General features: G+C 38.5%; 3 protein-coding genes, 1 long non-coding RNA gene and 1 other non-coding gene across 6 annotated transcripts; all 5 read right to left on the bottom strand.

Moving 5' to 3' along the window:
* Positions 1 to 3910: 3910 nt before the first annotated feature.
* Positions 3911 to 5382, bottom strand: LOC130700517 (D-beta-hydroxybutyrate dehydrogenase, mitochondrial-like). The gene is made up of 4 exons (XM_057522567.2): positions 5148 to 5382; positions 4735 to 5070; positions 4265 to 4651; positions 3911 to 4182 (listed from the first exon to the last, which is right to left on the bottom strand). Exons 1-4 carry the CDS (start codon positions 5349 to 5351, stop codon positions 3967 to 3969), a joined length of 1143 nt encoding a protein of 380 aa, XP_057378550.1. The 5' UTR covers positions 5352 to 5382; the 3' UTR covers positions 3911 to 3966.
* Positions 5383 to 6878: 1496 nt separating this feature from the next.
* Positions 6879 to 8662, bottom strand: LOC130700454 (D-beta-hydroxybutyrate dehydrogenase, mitochondrial-like). Its single transcript, XM_057522505.2, has 4 exons — positions 8421 to 8662; positions 7729 to 8064; positions 7250 to 7642; positions 6879 to 7182 (listed from the first exon to the last, which is right to left on the bottom strand). Exons 1-4 carry the CDS (start codon positions 8601 to 8603, stop codon positions 6910 to 6912), a joined length of 1185 nt encoding a protein of 394 aa, XP_057378488.1. The 5' UTR covers positions 8604 to 8662; the 3' UTR covers positions 6879 to 6909.
* A 1733-nt stretch (positions 8663 to 10395) lies between these two features.
* Positions 10396 to 10467, bottom strand: Trnae-uuc (transfer RNA glutamic acid (anticodon UUC)). The gene has a single exon. It is a non-coding gene; the product is annotated as a tRNA-Glu (tRNA).
* A 236-nt stretch (positions 10468 to 10703) lies between these two features.
* LOC130700455 (26S proteasome non-ATPase regulatory subunit 9-like) lies at positions 10704 to 11612 on the bottom strand. The gene is made up of 4 exons (XM_057522506.2): positions 11436 to 11612; positions 11274 to 11373; positions 11024 to 11211; positions 10704 to 10960 (listed from the first exon to the last, which is right to left on the bottom strand). The coding sequence occupies exons 1-4, from the start codon at positions 11529 to 11531 to the stop codon at positions 10733 to 10735; spliced, it is 612 nt and encodes a 203-aa protein (XP_057378489.1). The 5' UTR covers positions 11532 to 11612; the 3' UTR covers positions 10704 to 10732.
* Positions 11613 to 12373: 761 nt separating this feature from the next.
* Positions 12374 to 13277, bottom strand: LOC130700456 (uncharacterized). Of its 2 annotated transcripts, XR_009421631.1 has the most exons (4): positions 13082 to 13277; positions 12853 to 13004; positions 12733 to 12798; positions 12374 to 12655 (listed from the first exon to the last, which is right to left on the bottom strand). It is a non-coding gene; the product is annotated as an uncharacterized LOC130700456 (long non-coding RNA). The 2 variants fall into 2 exon arrangements; XR_009003798.2 differs by having other exon boundaries at positions 12853 to 13277.
* Between the last annotated feature and the right edge of the window lie 2684 nt (positions 13278 to 15961).

The following is a 15961-nucleotide window of genomic DNA, read 5'->3' as shown; positions in this document are numbered from 1 at the left end:
GACTGAACAGTTAGTCAAACGTGTCCCAATACGCCCTCTGTTGGTATGAACAGTTCACGATGGAGAACAATTTCTGGCATCGATTCTTTATGCTCTTTAAAACAAAATAAAGGCTGCAACTTTCCCAAACAATAACACAAACGCAAAGGGAACGAAAGGCAAACGTATTATTTGTCTTAAAGATGGCCATGTTGGAAACTCTTCAAAACCTCATCAACATTTTTCTTTTGTTTTTATTGGACAGCAGCTGTATAGCGGATGATGGCTTAGTTCCACAGGCGAGTCCAGCACTTCTAAAGAAACAAAAAAAAAAATATATAAATAATCTTAAAGAAAGAAAATCCTAGTGACCCGTAAAATCTTCGAAGAGTTTTTGTGCTACCGCCATTTGTTAAAAGTTGACGTGTTATCCAAAAGTCGTTAAAGAGAATCATTTTCTGTCTAGATGGTCCCAACGCTTTTGTTTCAACAAATCCAACTTTAAACAAGGACACCACTTGCCTGCGTCTACTAACGAGGATGTCGGAGATAATTAGCATCTAATCAGCAACGACAGCCAAAGACAGAGGTGTATCAAGATATCCAAACGAAAAGTTGTTTCCTGGTGAGCTCGTGTTACGGCCGAGTTTAAATATAGGTGAAAAATGAGAAAGTTAGGAGAAAGAACTACGGTATGTCATCTCATTAAATATATAGTAAGACACGAACAGCAACGAAAATCTCGATGTTGCGTAAGAGTTCCACGTATACCGTTTCTAGCTACTTAAAAAATTTAAAGCCCTAAATATTCAAGAGATTTTCTGTCTACAAGAACGCCCCACAGAAATCAAACGAAATAGCCTCAACATTTTTCTTCCTTTACATTTGAATTGCTAATAATACCAGGACCGACATTGCGCTGTATCACTCTAGTCGATTATGTTCGATTCCCCCCTTTTTGTCTGCGTTCTTGTTTGTCTGTGATGAATGGGTCTGACAAAACATTGCTGTCCGTTCCATGCAAATATATTCCGAAGCTGCTGCACAGTAGTGCATATGTAGGCCTAACAGCACAACCATCTAACAGCCTATTCATCAAACTAGGGTTGATCCCTCATAGCTTGTTGAGTGTTGATTGATCTGAATAAATGTCAACTTCGCAACCAGCAAAATGTCATCTAGAGAATGTGTGGTGACTAACGAGTTAGACGCGCATTCCATTTCACGACTTCACAGTTTTCGAACAGAAAGAAAAATACAAACCTTCTTTCGTTTAACACTGCAGATATACTGTGCATGCAATCAATGATTGATGAGTCAAACTCCTCAACTGTTAGCCTTCAGTTTGTGGTAGCACCTAAAGCAAAACGAGCCAAAATATCAACGAGGAAATAGTTGACATTTCAAACATTATCTGCGCAGTCGCCTACTGTTGACGACTCAGCAAGTCACGCTGGCGTGAGTCACGACCGTAGTCTCTTTTTTATCCTAGAAAGCAAGCCAATGAAGGTCGGATGACTCCTTTTTTTTTCTCCTTTCGAATCGATTGCGTCAATCTCCGCAACTAGATAAGTTATTTCGAATATATCGTGTAACAAAATGTTGTCCCGCTAGCGACGGGAAATTGTCAAAGCAGGATGTTTATTGCAAATAACCACATTGCTGGCGGTTAAGACGTACATTCCCGAATAAAAACCTATTACGACATGAATCGTGCGTGTCTCTATTTCCATTGTCCCGTATTATACAAATAGCTCATCGAGTGTCTGACGTAATGGATGGATGCGTAATGGATGCGAAAAACAGGAACGATGATCGAAAAAAGAAAAACGCCAGCTGGCGTTAACATTTTTGGTTAAGTTCGTGTAATTGGCGAATGCCAACAACACCATCTATACTTAAAAAGCACCGCCCGCTTTGTTAGACACAGATGAAGTGCATCGTTTGAAAACGTTGGATGAGAATAAGGACCTCTGAAAAAAAAAAAAAACGATTGGTGAACGCTTTTCTTTTGGGCTTTTTGCCCAACGAGCGTTAGAAAAAAAAAAAAAAGAACTTGTCAGCTTGACTTCTTTTTTTGTGGTGTTCCAGCAACTGAAAACAGAAAATGCTATTTCCAGCAGTTGCTCAGAACCCCGATCTATTTACTGTGACGTTGTTTACATGAAGGGAAAAAAAAACTAACTAACTAAAAAAGAAAAAAAACGATGGAGAGGAAACAAGATCAAGGTGGACTCTGTGTTTCCGGTGTAGTGCATTTGACGAAGAAAAATAAAAACATCTCCGCCCATTTTGAACTAGGCGGTCTTTTGATCTCTGTCTCCAATGTTATAGCCTTTTTTTTTTCTTGTTTAAAATCTTAAAAAAGAAGAAATTAAAGGTTGAATAAGGGCCTTATGGCGTTTTTTTTTTAAAGGCTTTGTCGGAACAAGCCCAGAAGCACTGAATCTTTCAGCTCCATATAGGCCTGCTCTGTATATGTATAAATATATACGTAAAGATCCCTCTAGTCTTTTTCTTTTTTATAAGAGCAAGTTTCTCTTTTCCCTGTGCCGTGCTCGAGTTCAATCAACTTAAGCGTGTCCCAGCGGCTATATTTGGATTCGTAGATTGCCCAGTTTTTTCTTTCTTGTCTCAGCACACATGTTTCGTTATTGCAATGACCTAACAAAATATGAAAAGCCGTTAAGCAACAGACAAAACAAAAATTAGGGCGTTCATTCTTGCCCCATTTTTTTTTTAAAAATATTTGCTAGGGGATGAATCGTTCACGTTCATCGTGTTTTGAAATACCATAATAGAATGAACTTTTAGTACTCAGCTGAAATGGGCGTTCATCATTAGCGTGGCTTATGGCACGTTTCCACATCCCTTTCGCAATGATTTTTAATATTTTCCTAGAAAAATAAAGGAATAAAAAAAAAAATTATTCAAATGGTTATGAAGCGGATGACTGTCGTCTGCATTGGTAATTGTATATGATTTAAAACTAAGATGCATCAGTCCTATGGGCATGGACAGACACCTATAGAAACTTATGAAAAATGATTATTTTTTACTTTCAGACACGATCGTTATAGTGTGCGGGTGTGTTTAACACTTTTTGAACGGATCGCCGGTTGCCACATAATAGATGAGTCATGCCTCACGTGAATCGTAGGCGGATTCAGCTGGCTGCTATTTAGCTATAACCCTTCTTTGTGCTGGTTTTTTTTTACGAGTCTTAATGGATAATGAAGGATTCTCTTACAGCAGGGCGGCACTGCGAACTCGTAGAAATAGATTGCCAACTGCTTGCGTAGCACATCATTCATTATGCGTTGGCAGTTGTTTCCGCGTTCAATTTTTTTGTTATGAATCCCGATTCCGCGTTCCGTGAAAGCTTGTGAATCTGTACAAAAAAATAAAATAATGTTTTTGGAAAGGTAGATGCCATCTCGTGACAGAAATGGATAACGTTTGTTCGAATTACGTCACCAAGACTTCCGAAGAATTCCGTGTGACAAACGTTCTTGCGCAAACTGGAACGCATTGCAGAGCATTTTATTCAGTTAACCAAATTCCCGCTATTTGATACATGATACATTTCCGCCCCAATCTGATTGAGAGACCATACATTATTCATGGTCGGATCGTGTGACAGTCGAAAGTGGGCTTAGCTTAAGGGTTAACAATCCAGTTTTTCCTTATTTCTAGCCGATAGACGAATAACTCTGCCAAACAACGCTCTTTTTGCTTGGCTTGATTACCTTATCACCCATGCACAACTGCGGAATCCTTTTTTGGTTTGAACCTTGGTATTCAGGTCAAGCACAAACATTACCAAAAACAAATCAAGTGTAAAAATAATTGCATCTACTCCAATTCAGGAGGAATACGCACAAAAGTTTGAAAAAAAACGCGTGTCACGAAGGGACAAGACTACAAACTAGCCGATTACCAGTATGCGAGATGCCATTATTTAAATAAAAAATAAATAAGAACTCATTAAATTAAAATGAAAGGTTCTAGATAAGAGAGGTAACTAAGATACGTTTGCGCTTCCATGGTAGGCAATAGGCGGTCAGTTAACCAAAGAGGCACGTACTGCATTCCGTAAGCGATACATTTTTCCGTCAGTGACGCAACAACATACCGATCCCTGGGATGCAATTGAGAAACAGCCTTGACCATGGCCTCCACAACAAAACCGATGTCTGTCTCCTGTTTGAAGAAGTAAATTAACGTTGCGTTTCAAATGTCAAAATAAAAACAAACGTTAAAAAAACAAGGTGTTTAAACTTACGGCTAATTCCATAGACATTTGCCCGATTTCAATCTGTTGTTCTACGTATTTTTGCCCGTAATCCATCCGGAGTCCATCGTCTAGTAAGTCCCACGTGCGGCGAATCGTGCGGGTGAATTCTCGTTTGGCGGAATTAAAATTAGCGCCTTCGGCCAACTTGCCGGGTTCAACGACGACGACTTGAACGTTGAAGCGTTTCATCTCGGCAAGAAGAATGGCCGAATAAGAATCAATTGCACTTTTGGCAATGGCGTAAGGTCCGTTAAAAGGCGATGGTGCCCGACTCAGCAATGAAGACACATTTACTATCCTCCCCTGGCTCTTGCGGATCAGCGGCAAAAACGAGTTTGTCACGCGGATGGCACCAAACAAATTGACCGCCATTGTCTAAATCATTCGACCCCATCAGAAGACGAACAATACCGGACGTTTTAGACTTCTACTAAAGTAGTTTCCGTAATTTCTTTTACCTTCTCGTAATTTTCAATAGGAGACCATTCCAGAAAGCCTGGACAGCTGGATTCATCCGCGTTATTGACGATACCCCACAGGCCGTTCTCTGGAAGATGTTCTTTGACATAATCGAGTGCGTTGTCCACCTCCCCCTGATTACTGACGTCCATTTGGATAACGTGAAGACGTCCAGTTTGATTATCCAAATTTTTCAAACTAATGGCTCCATTGCTCTTCACGTCCGAGCAACCGGCAAATATGGTGAAATTGCTAGCGCGCAGCTTCTTGGCCAGCTCATATCCGTATCCGAAATCACATCCGGTGATGAGAACAGCCCGATCTTCTTGCGTTACCTTTACCAATGATTAGATTAAAAAGAAAAATACTTTCACAAGCTTTAAATTGAAATAAAGAAATCACGTTTACTTACCAAAATTGAGTTTCGATACGTGGCGATTAGTAGCGCAAGTCCAATTACGCACAGTAAATAACTTCCGAGCGCAAAACTGGGTGTCAAATAGGCGAAGAAGAATAAAATAGACGACGTGAAGAATTGCCAATTGAAAATAGTTCGCAACTGCAGAATTATTTGGGCAATAAGCTTCTCCACTTCTTGATAGTCCACAATGTTCATTTCTGATGAGTGATGTATCGAGGACTCAATACAACAAACAAATAACAAGTGAACTTATCTCGGTCAGCAGTTGCAAGTACACTGCGCGGAGTTGAAGAACAAATTGAGGCTTTTGAATACCGTGTTGCTTTTCGGGCCGACTGGGCGCACATACATCGATAACCGGTTAATCTAAAGGTAGACTACAAGGGAAGTAGTTGAGAATCAACTAGCCTGTTGGAGATGGTGAACCTGGTTTTTCTTTGTTTTTCTTCACGGTGTTCGTGACTTTCCGGTTTCTGGCAAAGTGGAGTTGAACGTGAATGGGTCATTGGCACCATTCGTATGGTTTACGGCATTTTGATTTAGGGATGTAAATCAATGGAAATTGTTACTAAAAATTAAATCCACGATTTGCCAAACAGAATCAGGAGATTGTAATTACCGACAAACAAACCCGACAACTTTGTTATTCTAAGATTAGGTTACACTGAAATAAAGGAGCTGTGCAATAAACAAATAATCAATTTTGGCTAACTTAAAAATCGAAGAGTGCATCTTAAAGTCAAATTCAAAGGCAACCTTCTTCTAAATACAAATTTTATGCCTAGTGCTCATCCAAATTCGTGAGAGCCGCCTAAAAATGGACCACGATGCAAAACTTGATTTTCCACCGTAAATGGCACAATGCAACAAAAAAATGTAAACCAGTTTACATGCTAGCAAGGCGCTACAATAATGAGAAGCAAGACGAATAAAGGGTATGACTTGATTCATCATGGATCAACATAACTAAATAACGGGAAATACAGTGCAGTTGAAGTGTTGCGAAGGTCTCCAAGCAAAAGACCAGAGATAAGTCAAGTAAAAATAAAAACCCGTTACGTCAGTGTAAAACTAAAACACTAGTGTACATTAATATTCGTCCGTGTTGAAAGGTTAAGATCGAAAGGCCATCTACAAACAAATATACCAAATTAGAACAGTCTAGGTTTCAGATTAAATTACTTACGCTATGCAAGAAGAGCAATGGCCTACGCATTCTGATGACTTAGCTACTCGGTAAGTTAAGGAAAATTTGTTGGACCAAAAATTGTCAAGAACGTTCCTCTCTGGTTCCACGTCAACGTTGTTGAGTGCAAATGACACTGAAAGCTAGACCATGTCTTCATATCAGGAGCAACAATGACATTAATTGGTATACGAATAAGTGCACGTCAACTACGCGGCCTTATCACAGCGCATATTTTACGCCCTGTCCATTTTATGCTGCTTTTAACATTTAAAAAAAATATACTACCTCCTGTTGATACATGCTCCAAAACACGGTACGGACCGGCTCAGCATATTCGTTGAAAGTCATCGAACTCACCGTAACATCCTTTATTGTAAAAACCTGCGGCGGCGAGTGTTGGACATTAAGAAGTTTGCACTAAAAACTATTAAACACCATTTCATTAAGTCTCATCTACTGGCACGGAAAAGACAACGGGCATCGTGATAGATGTTCTCACTATAAAAATGTGTTTATCCAATTTAGATTAAATGTAATAGTCATGTTTTGTGCATTGAAGGCAATTTAAGCACTGATAGTACGAAGGATGGCAGCCAACAAAAGTAAAATTACGATTGACGGAACCAATACTATGTACTTAACGTATGGCACAATGGCGATTGGAATGGCATGGGATTCAATTCCTGAGACGAGAAGATCGCTAATGCAAAGAGGCAAATACTGCATACCCCAAGCCATGAATTTTTCAGAAAGCGAAGCGACAAAATATCGGTCTTTAGGATACAAGCGACGAATGCCACTCGCCATAGCGTTCACAACATAACTCGGTTCTCCTTCCTAAAAGTTAAAAATAAAGCCGCGTAATTAAGTGAAAACTTAACCCAGTCCATCGTGAAAAACTTACAGACATTTCAACCAACTTTTCCGCTACGAATATTTGACGCTCTAAACATTCTTTCCCATAGTCGTTTTGAATCTTCTCGTCCAACTGGTCCCACAATCGTCGAGCATTAAAGGCAAATCCGCCTTGACCGTTGCAAGTACTGAAGTTGGTAGCCGTCATGAAGTTGCCCGGTTCGACGACAACCACTTTGACATTGAAACGATTCATCTCGAGACGAAGGATGGTCGTGTACGCATCTATCACGTTCTTCGTGATTGTGTAGGAGCCAGCGAATGGAGACAAAGTACGAGCCAAAATCGAAGAGACGTTCACGATCCTTCCTTGGCTCTTGCGAATGAGCGGCAAGAAAGCATTTGTCACGCGAATGACCCCAAACACATTAACCGCCATCACCTGTAACGAAATTCGAATATAATTCATGAAAGCCAATAATTCAGAAGTCTCAAAATTGGAAAAAAGAAAGTGTATCGTCCGTATACCGTTTCGTAAATTTTCATTGGTGTCCACTCCAGAAATCCAGGAGTGCTAGACTGGCCGGCATTGTTAACGAGACCCCAAAGTCCTTTTTCGGGAAGATTAGCCTCGACATATCGAAGAGTTTTGTCTACGTCTTCCTGACTAGTGACATCAATTGCGATTACGTGCAGTCGTCCCGACTCATCACCCAATCTCTTCAGTCTGATGGCTCCATTGCTCCTTCCATCGAGACAACCGGCAAAAACAGTGAACCCATCTGAGTGCAGCTTCTTTGCCAGTTCGTGTCCGAATCCCGTATCACATCCGGTGACGAGAACACCACGGCCATTGCTCGTTATCTACAGAATCCAACGATCCGTGGTATTTGTTTTGTTTTTCAAGACAAGAATTAAATAGGGCATTAGCAATGAGTATGAGCATCCACAGGATAGAAGTGCATATTTTGAAGCACTAGAATATTATAAGTATGCATGCGCAACGTAACGTGAAATGTCTGGGGAAAAAAACAAGTTACTTTGAGAACAAGTTTTTTCCCCTCTAAGAAGCTAGAGGGAAAAAAGGTCCATTTTTTTTTTTTTTAGATTGTACATCAAAAACCGTTACACTAACTGGAACTTCCTTTTCCAGCTCGGGGAAAGCTAGTACGCTGCATTAAACAATACTTAAAATTACGAAATAAAATTGTAACGCTTACCGAAAGAGTGTTGAAAAACGTTGAAATCAAAAGGGTGAGTCCAGCTGCACACAGGAGATAACAGACGAGTGAAAAATTAGATAAGAAATATGCAAAGTTAAAACAAAGGAAGGACAGGAACAATTGCCAGTTTTGTTCCATTATCGATCCAACGATGAACGCTTCGGTTTTTTCACAGATCATTTACCGAACGAATTAAAACTTGACAACGTAATGAACAAACCTCCCACTGGTGCGTGGACGGTGTTTCTCGCTTAACAACCGTTTGCGATGTGGGGATTTTTTAAAAAGAACAAGGATGTCTAACGTAGAAAATACTGGATTTTGATTGACTTGACGTATATCACTAACCGGTCCAACGAGTAAGAATAAGAAAAACGAAACATGTTAGAAATTTCACGAATGCCCCACAATGTGTGAAAGCAGAAAACTCGAAAAGTAATCTAAAAAAGGTTATTGACTGGCTAGCCAAATTACAGACAAAGAGTTGTTCAGGTTTCCTACTTACATGTGAATAACCATGTTTTAGAACCGCCTCACCCAAAAGTAAAAGCCAGACGAATGGAAATGCAAATTATCCTACGTATATTCTTAGTGTTGCAGTTATTAGCTAATCTATATCTACTCTAGTCCTACGTTCCGACCTACAACTGCTACATTTTGCACACGCATCCTCACAATACAATGTTAAGAAATAAACCAAACCTTAGACATTCAGCATGTAACTTGTACACATCGAATCCTATCTACCCTCACTATGCAACGTAAACATTTCGAACTATTCAAAGAACGTGACCTACCAAAGTCGTAAAGAGTTGAAAGTCATTTACTTAGCAGTCCATCTTCAAAGTCGTCACGAAGTCAGACTCACTACAATACGTAACTATTTTGATAAACAATACCAAAATTCCTGTCTCGAAACTTCGAAACGATTTTTTTTTTGCGACTATAGACTAGCAAACGTAATGGTCAACTGTCGGACAGGAACTGTTTTGTAAAGTGGACGTCGGTGACTATTTAAAGAAAATTTTATCTTACCCTCCCTTACGTAAAAAGGTTTTTAACGAAAGAAAACGCAAAAAGAACAGCGAAGGACAAATGACGAAAAGGGCTAAGGGATGGGATGACCTATTGAACGGTTCATGTCCTCTGGCCAAACAGAGCTTTTCTTCTTTTCAGTCTGAAATGTCAATGAATCGTTCAACTGGCATGACAACCGCGAATGCTAACCGAGTGCAGTACAGCCGAATGTCCTTTTATCTAGAGATACAAGTTACTCTTGTGTTGGATTGGGATTCTTGTGCGTTCGGGCCAAACCAAATATCTTGTCTTAGGGAATGTACGACTTGTTCCACTATACAACTCCGAAATCGATTTCCATGACAAGTCAAACGTACCGGAAGAACTCTTGACGAACCGGGCGTGCCTTTCATGAAATTGGCTGATGAAATCTTGTATGGAACAGTAAGAATCCGAGAGATTCCTGGTTGGATGGTTTTGGTTAATTAATATAATATAGAACATAATTTTTTCTCTACTGTTTATAGGTATCAAACAGGTTGACTTATATGACTTATCACTGGGGATGTAGCTCAGATGGTAGAGCGCTCGCTTAGCATGCGAGAAGTACGGGGATCGATACCCTGCATCTCCATATCTATTTTTACAATTTGAAATGCTGAACAATAAAAGTTGATCATCTAAAATTCCGCAAAAACTATTTTGACCAAAGAGCACTACATAAAATACTGCAATTCCACTCGAAGAATAGATTTTCGCTAGAGATAATATTAGAACCTCAACGGTTAACTTATTTTGAACTTAAATTTGTTTCTGAACTTATCCACTCTATGGTACAATAGAAACTCAGCTTTTTTCTAGAAGTGCTGTGATTCAAAATTTCAAAAAGGTAATGTAATAGAAAACATATAATCGATACTACATTACAGATACGTAATACTATTTTCAATAAAAATTCCCATACCGGGAATCGAACCCGAGCCTCCTGGGTGAAAGCCAGGTATCCTAGCCACTAGACCATATGGGATAACACATATTATTATTATCCTACTAAAATACAGGATGATTTCTAAAAGTCTCAACCAACAATTAAATGTATATGAAACAAAAAATATTGGTTCTAACATAACAAAGAAATAAAAAAGATACCGTACTGTAATTTCCTGTCTGTCACCACAGTTCAATATGAAAGAGTGCCTTCAAGATAATAGCATAGCGCATTTTTTTCTGTTTTAAATAACTGTGTTTCATTAGTTTAATACATTGAAGAACACAATCTTTATGGAAAAGATTTATCGATCAACAGCATCAAAGGGTAAAACAACACATCCAAGGAAACCTTTACCTCTCCAAGTTTTAGGGATGAGCGTAATTTGAATCAGATCATCATAGCGACGGACGCATATTGGAATTTCACAATTTAGCCTGTGCTGGACAATTTGTGCCACATCTTTCAAGTTACTGAAATTGCTGGCTCGTAACGTCCCAAATCCGAGAATGAGGTCGTCTTGTTTAAGCCCCTTTAATTAAAAAGAACACAGCAACATTGAATGAACCTTTTAGTCACATCTTTTGTTACATACTGCTTTTTCTGCAGGGGAGCCTTCGATCACTGCTCCAACTTTGGCAAATGGTGTTGAATGCTCATCATACTCATTTAAGAAAGATGTCTTGTGTTCATCCATCCCCGCACCCTCTCTCTGCTGAGCATGTAGATCATGTAATACAGCTTCAATCTGTTGAGTTAGATTCTTCAAATCATTTCTAAGGCCTGGTAATGTATACAGGCGAGTTAATTTTCCCGTACAAGTAGGACCATAACTAATGCATTACATATCACTTTATGTCGCGTAGTTCGAACCTGATAAACATCGATGTCTGAACGAGGAAATCCTTCATTATCAACTAGAGGCTGTGTCATGTCAGCATTATTCTAAATAAGAAAAACACCTTTAGCTTCTTAACAAATTTACTAGTGTACTTTAGCTCGAATACCGATTTCAGAACATCCATTAGCGCTAAAAGTTCCGATTCCATTTTATCTTTGGACGCCATTAACTGCAAGGCAAACTCCCGGGTAGGTCGATCCATTTCTTTTTTTTAATAAAATGAAAAAATAAGTTTATGAAAAGAAAAAACAGACAAAAACTATCCCTCGAAACCCAAGTGTTAACAAAAAAGAGCAGACGAATGTAGTATCGAATTTTTCGATCTTATTCGTTAGATGCCGCTACTTTCTTTTTAAATTTTTAAATCTATCGTTAAATGCTGTTTTCCTTAATACCCGAGCTCGAACATAGATGGTGATAGGAGATGATCGTATGGCAATCCGTTTACCAAAAAAAAAAAAAAAATCGCTATTGTCGATTTCCAATGGCTGCCCTACAGAGGGTTAGGGCAGTCAGAAAACTAGCCATGACGTCGTTCACTAGCCGGGGCATTGCCAGGTTTTTGGCCCATTGGAACACATTTTTTGTCTTGGTGCAAGCAGACGCTCTTGTAACGCACATTTGTAAACAAAAAATGGCAGGTACTGAAAGTGTAGGTTGTAGTTTTTGTGTGGAGTGGTTGTAGATTTGTTTATGCCATTAATTGTGGAAAGTTTATTGTCTTCCGACGATATATTTTTTATTAAATTAGAATCTAGTAGGAAGTTTCCGATTATTTGTACTTGTAATAATAAAGAAAACAAATATTTTCCTTTTAAAATTTTCAAGTTTTGTGTGCTCATCGTGTCATGCAGGCTTAGCAACTATGTCCCAAAAGGCAGAGCCTTGCTGTTTGTATTATTGCTTTGGATGCCAATGATGTATCTCGCAGTGAGTGAAATTTCTACATCATTTAATGATACTATAGAGATGTGTTTCACATATGAATTACTTTAATTCAAAGAATTTTAAACTATAGCAAAAAAATCGTGTTTATTAATATACTTAAAGTTGTAAACACATTTATTGTTTCTGTAATAATTTCATCAAACGAAAACAGCAAATATGTTTTTGATTTTTCTGTGTTGTATAACAAATTATAATCATTTTGAAAGCTTAACAATCACTAGGTGGAAGCAACAGCTGTGGTCAGATCATGGATCCTCTTATTTGTGAACGCTTTGTTCATGTGGCACTCGGGCACCTGACAACAAATTCACACACTTTCTAAGATTTTGATGGTTGCATCAGCATGCTTGGAAGGTGCATGCTCCTTGAGGCAGTACACTAAAATTAAAAAGAATTTAGTAGTCAAATATTGAATGATATAGATGGCATGAAATAGCTGCACAACCAGCACCCACCAATGCAGGAGTATTGGGCATCACATGAATTATGGCCTTAAGATTAGCCACTCATGAAAAAAGCCCCTGCATGCACAAAAAATATAAGATCAAGGTTTTAATTTTCCAGCAGTCTATTACCTTTTCAAGTTCTTCAATAGTGATCCCGCTCATTACAGACAACACTAACTGATTTTCTGGTCCATTACATTTGTTCAAATCCCTAACAAAGTCAGGGAATTAGTTTGGCTTGACAGCAAGCACAACAATATTGCTGCCCTTGAATATGGAGGCTGTGAAATAAATGAAAATGATCACATGAAATAAGGAAGATGATAATTAGTAATCTGATTGTACTATTGTCACTGACAAGAGTATTACATCCCCACGTCTTCCAAATATCCAGTGAACCATCATCTTGAGCCAAGATCGTTCCAGAATCGCTGCTGCAACTTACCAAATTAAAAAAAAAATTCTATTCAATGAAAAATAATTTACCTGACGTAGGACACTTGCTCCATCCTCATTTTTTGAATCGGGACACTCCTTGTAGTAAGTCTGTTCACTATAAGCAAGAAATAACAAAGAATTCGTCTGCAAAAAAAATAAAAAATACGTCTGCTAGGAAGTGCCCCGTTGGGGGGTAAATAGGATTGCCGTAGATTGCATCAAACTTACCCATTCGGCAACCCAAGTGTGCACATGTTTTTCTTCGATAATTATTTTATTTTGCTAGTATGTTTGGTAAACTGCAATCGTGCCCAATATTTTTACCTTTGCATTTTAGGTCAACTCTTAGGTGATCTATACCTGATCCTGTGTTTTAAAGTGATCTGCTTTCACAGCTACATTTCTGTGTTCTTTTCTGTTGGTCTATGGTTCTGAATTGAGGCAAGTATATCTATTATGCTATGTCACTAAGTACTATAGGGAAAAGAATAACTGAAGTTGATTGAGATCTATTCTGATTCTCCTGATATCCATCTCAACAGGTTTTTATTTGCTTTTCAACATCCCTTTCATAGTGGTACATGTGGCTTTGATTAAAATTACCATAAAGACTGCCAAAATTGGGTGTGGTACGGAAACCCAGAAATGGCATGGGTTCAACATCAAAGATGGATTAGGTACTTTTCGGTTTTTTGTCTATTGAAAAAGTATTTTTAATGCTATTACTTTGCATTCACAGAATTTTAGCGGGGGATCAAGTCAAGTCTGGAAGTGTTACAGGATGGAAGAGTGAGCCTACAGTTGAAAAAACACAGAGTGCATTACCATTAAGGTATGAGGTAAAGTAATAGAGTATGCACATTGTCTAATGAGAAGTACCATCTTGTGTAAATGAATCTTGTATAACAGCAATCCTTTATAGTTGACACAGCTAGAAGCCTCAAATAATTGTCCTCCTTGTCCTTTACGTTCAGAGTGTTGGTGAAGCTGGGTACTTAAATGGCCCTAAAGATGTTTCACTTCGCTGGCATTGCAGCGATGAACATCATACTCTTTAGGTCTGAAAGGAATTTTCTTGAAAAATTTTGAATTTATGACGAAGCATTTCTCCTCCTTTTTGCCAACCATGTCTAATCTACAAAAAAAAAATTTATCCAATAGGAAAGGATTTTCAGCATACTGGGAACACAACTATCAACAACGCAACATTCTACGGTGCTATTTTATCATTCAAGAGCCTTATACAATAATTTTCATCTGCAATTTGTATGGCCTTTCCGAAGCTTCTGCCAGAAGTTGAATCTATGAGTCATGTAAGTCACATGAGCAACAATTGAGATGCTTAATGGTGTTGTTTTTCTTTTCTCAGTATAGGTTATTAGCAACATTGGATCTGAAAAGATTCTTGGTTGGGGCAAGACACTGAATAAATTGTAATGATTGGATGGATGACATGACATTTCTATACTTCATTCGGATTCCCGAGACGGTATTTGATATTTAAAAAATTGAAGTGCATATCTGGGCTCCCTTCCTTTCCGTAGCCCCGTTTCCCCTTGACTCGTAATAAGCCCGTAGGGGGTCATGCCCCTACTGTACGGTATATATAAAAATAACATATACCGAGGTTTGGAGGGCTCTGGCCGGAAAGGGGACGTGGGGGTCCGCTTAGTCCGATGATGTGTTCACGGAGGGCGACGTGGCTACCCGCAAATCCGAACTAAAGGTTAATCGCTCCAGTAAAAATGTTCCAAATCTTCGGCTCTTCTTCCGGCTTCTCTTAGCCAATCACCGGGTAATCTCCCCGGTGGGTCAACAAGGCAGTGTCTCCCCCTGCCTGGGTTGACGGCAACTTTTGAAAGGGCTATTGTGCCTTTTTAAAGTTGCAAAAATAATTGTAATGTGCAGAGAATTGTCAATAAAATTTTTTTTATCAAATATTTTTTCCAAAATTGGTTTCTTTCATTGGCTGTGTTCGCTGTGTTCACACATTACATTTAGCAATTTTTTTTTGTTTAGCTTGCTCAGTTCAGCTTTATTGTTTAAGCCACATTTGGTAAGCATTGTTTCCATTTGTTTATCGTTTATCTGTAAGCATTCATTTATTATCCAAGGATCGAACCCTGGTTATTCGGCATACCGCGCCGATGCTCTACCAATGAGCCATGAATCATGTTATGTCAAGTTGGCTTTTTTCTAGTCACTTGCGGACTTGCATTTACACTTAGAATAAAACTTAAATGCAATACTGTAATATTCTCTTCTACATTTATTCTGCTTCATTTTTATACATCTACTGAGGTTTGAACCCTAGGTAACATATATCACAGCTAAAGGCTCTACCACAGAGCTATGGACCTTGTGAAAGCAATACAGACAAACATATAGTTGTGAAAGACTGCATAAACATCCTAGACGATAACATATGATATGCGATAATAAAAATTTATGTATATCTCGTGGCTCAATGTTAGAGCATCGGCGTTGCACGCTGAATGTCTGAGGATCGGTTCCACCACGAGTAAAATTAAAATACAAATATAAAATTACTTCAGAATATATTCAGGTATTACACGTTGTTCCTTGAATCTAAGTTGAAGAATTCAAAGAGTGTAATAAATAATAATTCAATATTTACAGATAAACCTATGGGAATAATGCACACCTCACGTGGTGGCAAAAAAAAAAAAAAAGATGAATTGAGCAAGCTAAATATAAAAAAAAAATTGAGATGTGTGAACACAGCGAAAACAATGAAAGAAACCAATTTTGGAAAAAATATTTGATAAAAAAAAAATTT

The sequence above is a fragment of the Daphnia carinata genome, chromosome 8, assembly GCF_022539665.2.
Source record: "Daphnia carinata strain CSIRO-1 chromosome 8, CSIRO_AGI_Dcar_HiC_V3, whole genome shotgun sequence".
Classification (NCBI taxonomy): domain Eukaryota; kingdom Metazoa; phylum Arthropoda; class Branchiopoda; order Diplostraca; family Daphniidae; genus Daphnia; species Daphnia carinata.
This window is presented reverse-complemented; position numbering and strand designations above follow the sequence as displayed.